The sequence below is a fragment of the Callorhinus ursinus genome, unplaced genomic scaffold (genome assembly GCF_003265705.2).
Source record: "Callorhinus ursinus isolate GAN/ISIS: 27379988/994484 unplaced genomic scaffold, GSC_fseal_2.0 scaffold10341, whole genome shotgun sequence".
Classification (NCBI taxonomy): Eukaryota; Metazoa; Chordata; class Mammalia; order Carnivora; family Otariidae; genus Callorhinus; species Callorhinus ursinus.
Genome location: NW_027407391.1, coordinates 1 through 1552, shown reverse-complemented (window position 1 = coordinate 1552; position 1552 = coordinate 1). Strand labels below are relative to the sequence as shown.

The window sequence follows — 1552 nt, the reverse complement described above, 5'->3', positions numbered from 1 at the left end:
AGGGTCGGGTGATGGAAATAAGGGTAATTGTACAAGGGGCTCTCCCCACGAGGATGTGGGCTCTGGCTGTGGTTCTGGGAGCCCTGCAGGAACAAGAGGATGGGCAGGGCCAGATGCAAGAGCAGGGCCATATGCAAGAGCAGGGACAGGGGCCGGATCCACGGTAGGAGCTGGGTCATGGGCAAGTACAGGTGCACAGGCAGGGCCAAGGGAAGGGCCCGCGGCCCTGGAAAGCAGGGGAAGGGGCATCGGCTCTGGCAGGGGCAGGGTCAGGAACAGGGACCCAGGCAGGGGAAGGGGCATAGGCTCTTGCAGGGGCAGGGACAGGGACAGGGACCCAGGTAGGGGAAATGGCACTGGCTCTGGCAGGGGCAGGGGCAGGAACGGGGACACAGGCAGGGGAAAGGGCATTGGTTCTTGCAGGGGCAGGGACAGGGACAGGGACCCAGGCAGGGGGAAGGGCATTGGCTCTGGCAGGGGCATGGACAGGGACACAGGTAGAGGAACGGACAGGTGCAGGGGCAGGAGGTGGGTCATGGGCAGGAATGGGTGCACATGCAGGGGCAGGGAAACGGGTAGGGAAAGGGGAAGGAGCTGGGTCAGAGCCAAGCACTGGAGCACAGGGAGGGGCAGGGGAATGGACAGTTGCAGGGGCAGAACCCGGGACAGGGGCAAGAACAGGAATACAGGCAGGGGCAGGGGAAGGGGCAGGATCCAGGGCAAGAGCTGGGTCAGGGGCAAGAACAGGTGCACACGTCGGGGAAGGGGCAGGGGCAGGGGCAGAACCCGGGTCAGGGCCAAGAACCGGAGCAGAGGCAGGGGCAAGGGAAGGGGCAGGATCCAGGCCAGGAGCTGGGTCAGGATCCGGAGCAGGGGCAAGAACAGGTGCACAGGCAGGTGCTGGGGAAGKGGCAGCTGCAGGGGCACGAGTAGGGGCAAGGGAAGGGCCATCGGCTCTAGCAGGGGCACGGGCAGGGGCAGGGACATGAGTGGGGGCAAGATTTGGGTCAGAGGCGAAAACAGGGACACAGGCATGGGCAGGGGAAGGGGCAGGACTTGGGTCAGGGGCCAGAACAGGAGCACAAGCAGGGGAAGGGGAAGGGGCAGGTGCAAGGGGAGGGACAGGGTCTGCAGCAATGGCACATACAGGAACCAAGGCAGTATCTGGGTGAGGGGCAGGGACAGGGGCACTGGCAGGGGTAGGGATGGGTCAGGATCCAAGGCAGGAGCGGGGTCTGGGGAAGGAGCAGGGCCACAGTTCAGGGCAGGCACAGGGGCACTGGCTCCAGCAGGAACAGGGGCAGGCTCTCCTGGCACAGGTTCTCCAGCAGGCCCTTCCTGGTCGGCGTCAGGCTCTCCGTGGGCAGGTGCCAGGTCAACTGCCGGCTCCTGGTCTCCTGCTGAAGTCTCTGCAGGCACCACCCCTCCCTGCAGAGCTGCTGATGGAGTTGGAGCCGGCTCTAGCTCCTTAGGTCATGGAACATCTGTGAGAGGAGAAAAGCTCACCCCCGTGCCTGCTCTCCGTGGGTATTTGCAAGACAGAGCCCAGCCC

General features: G+C 64.8%; 1 protein-coding gene across 1 annotated transcript; it reads right to left on the bottom strand.

Annotated features, from left to right (window-relative positions):
* Positions 1–3: 3 nt before the first annotated feature.
* On the bottom strand, positions 4–1545 carry LOC141372360 (uncharacterized; the record flags this gene model as incomplete). The annotated part of the gene is made up of 2 exons (XM_073890848.1): positions 971–1545; positions 4–928 (listed from the first exon to the last, which is right to left on the bottom strand). Coding segments are annotated over exons 1-2 (990 nt in total), but the record flags the coding sequence as incomplete, so codon positions are not given.
* Between the last annotated feature and the right edge of the window lie 7 nt (positions 1546–1552).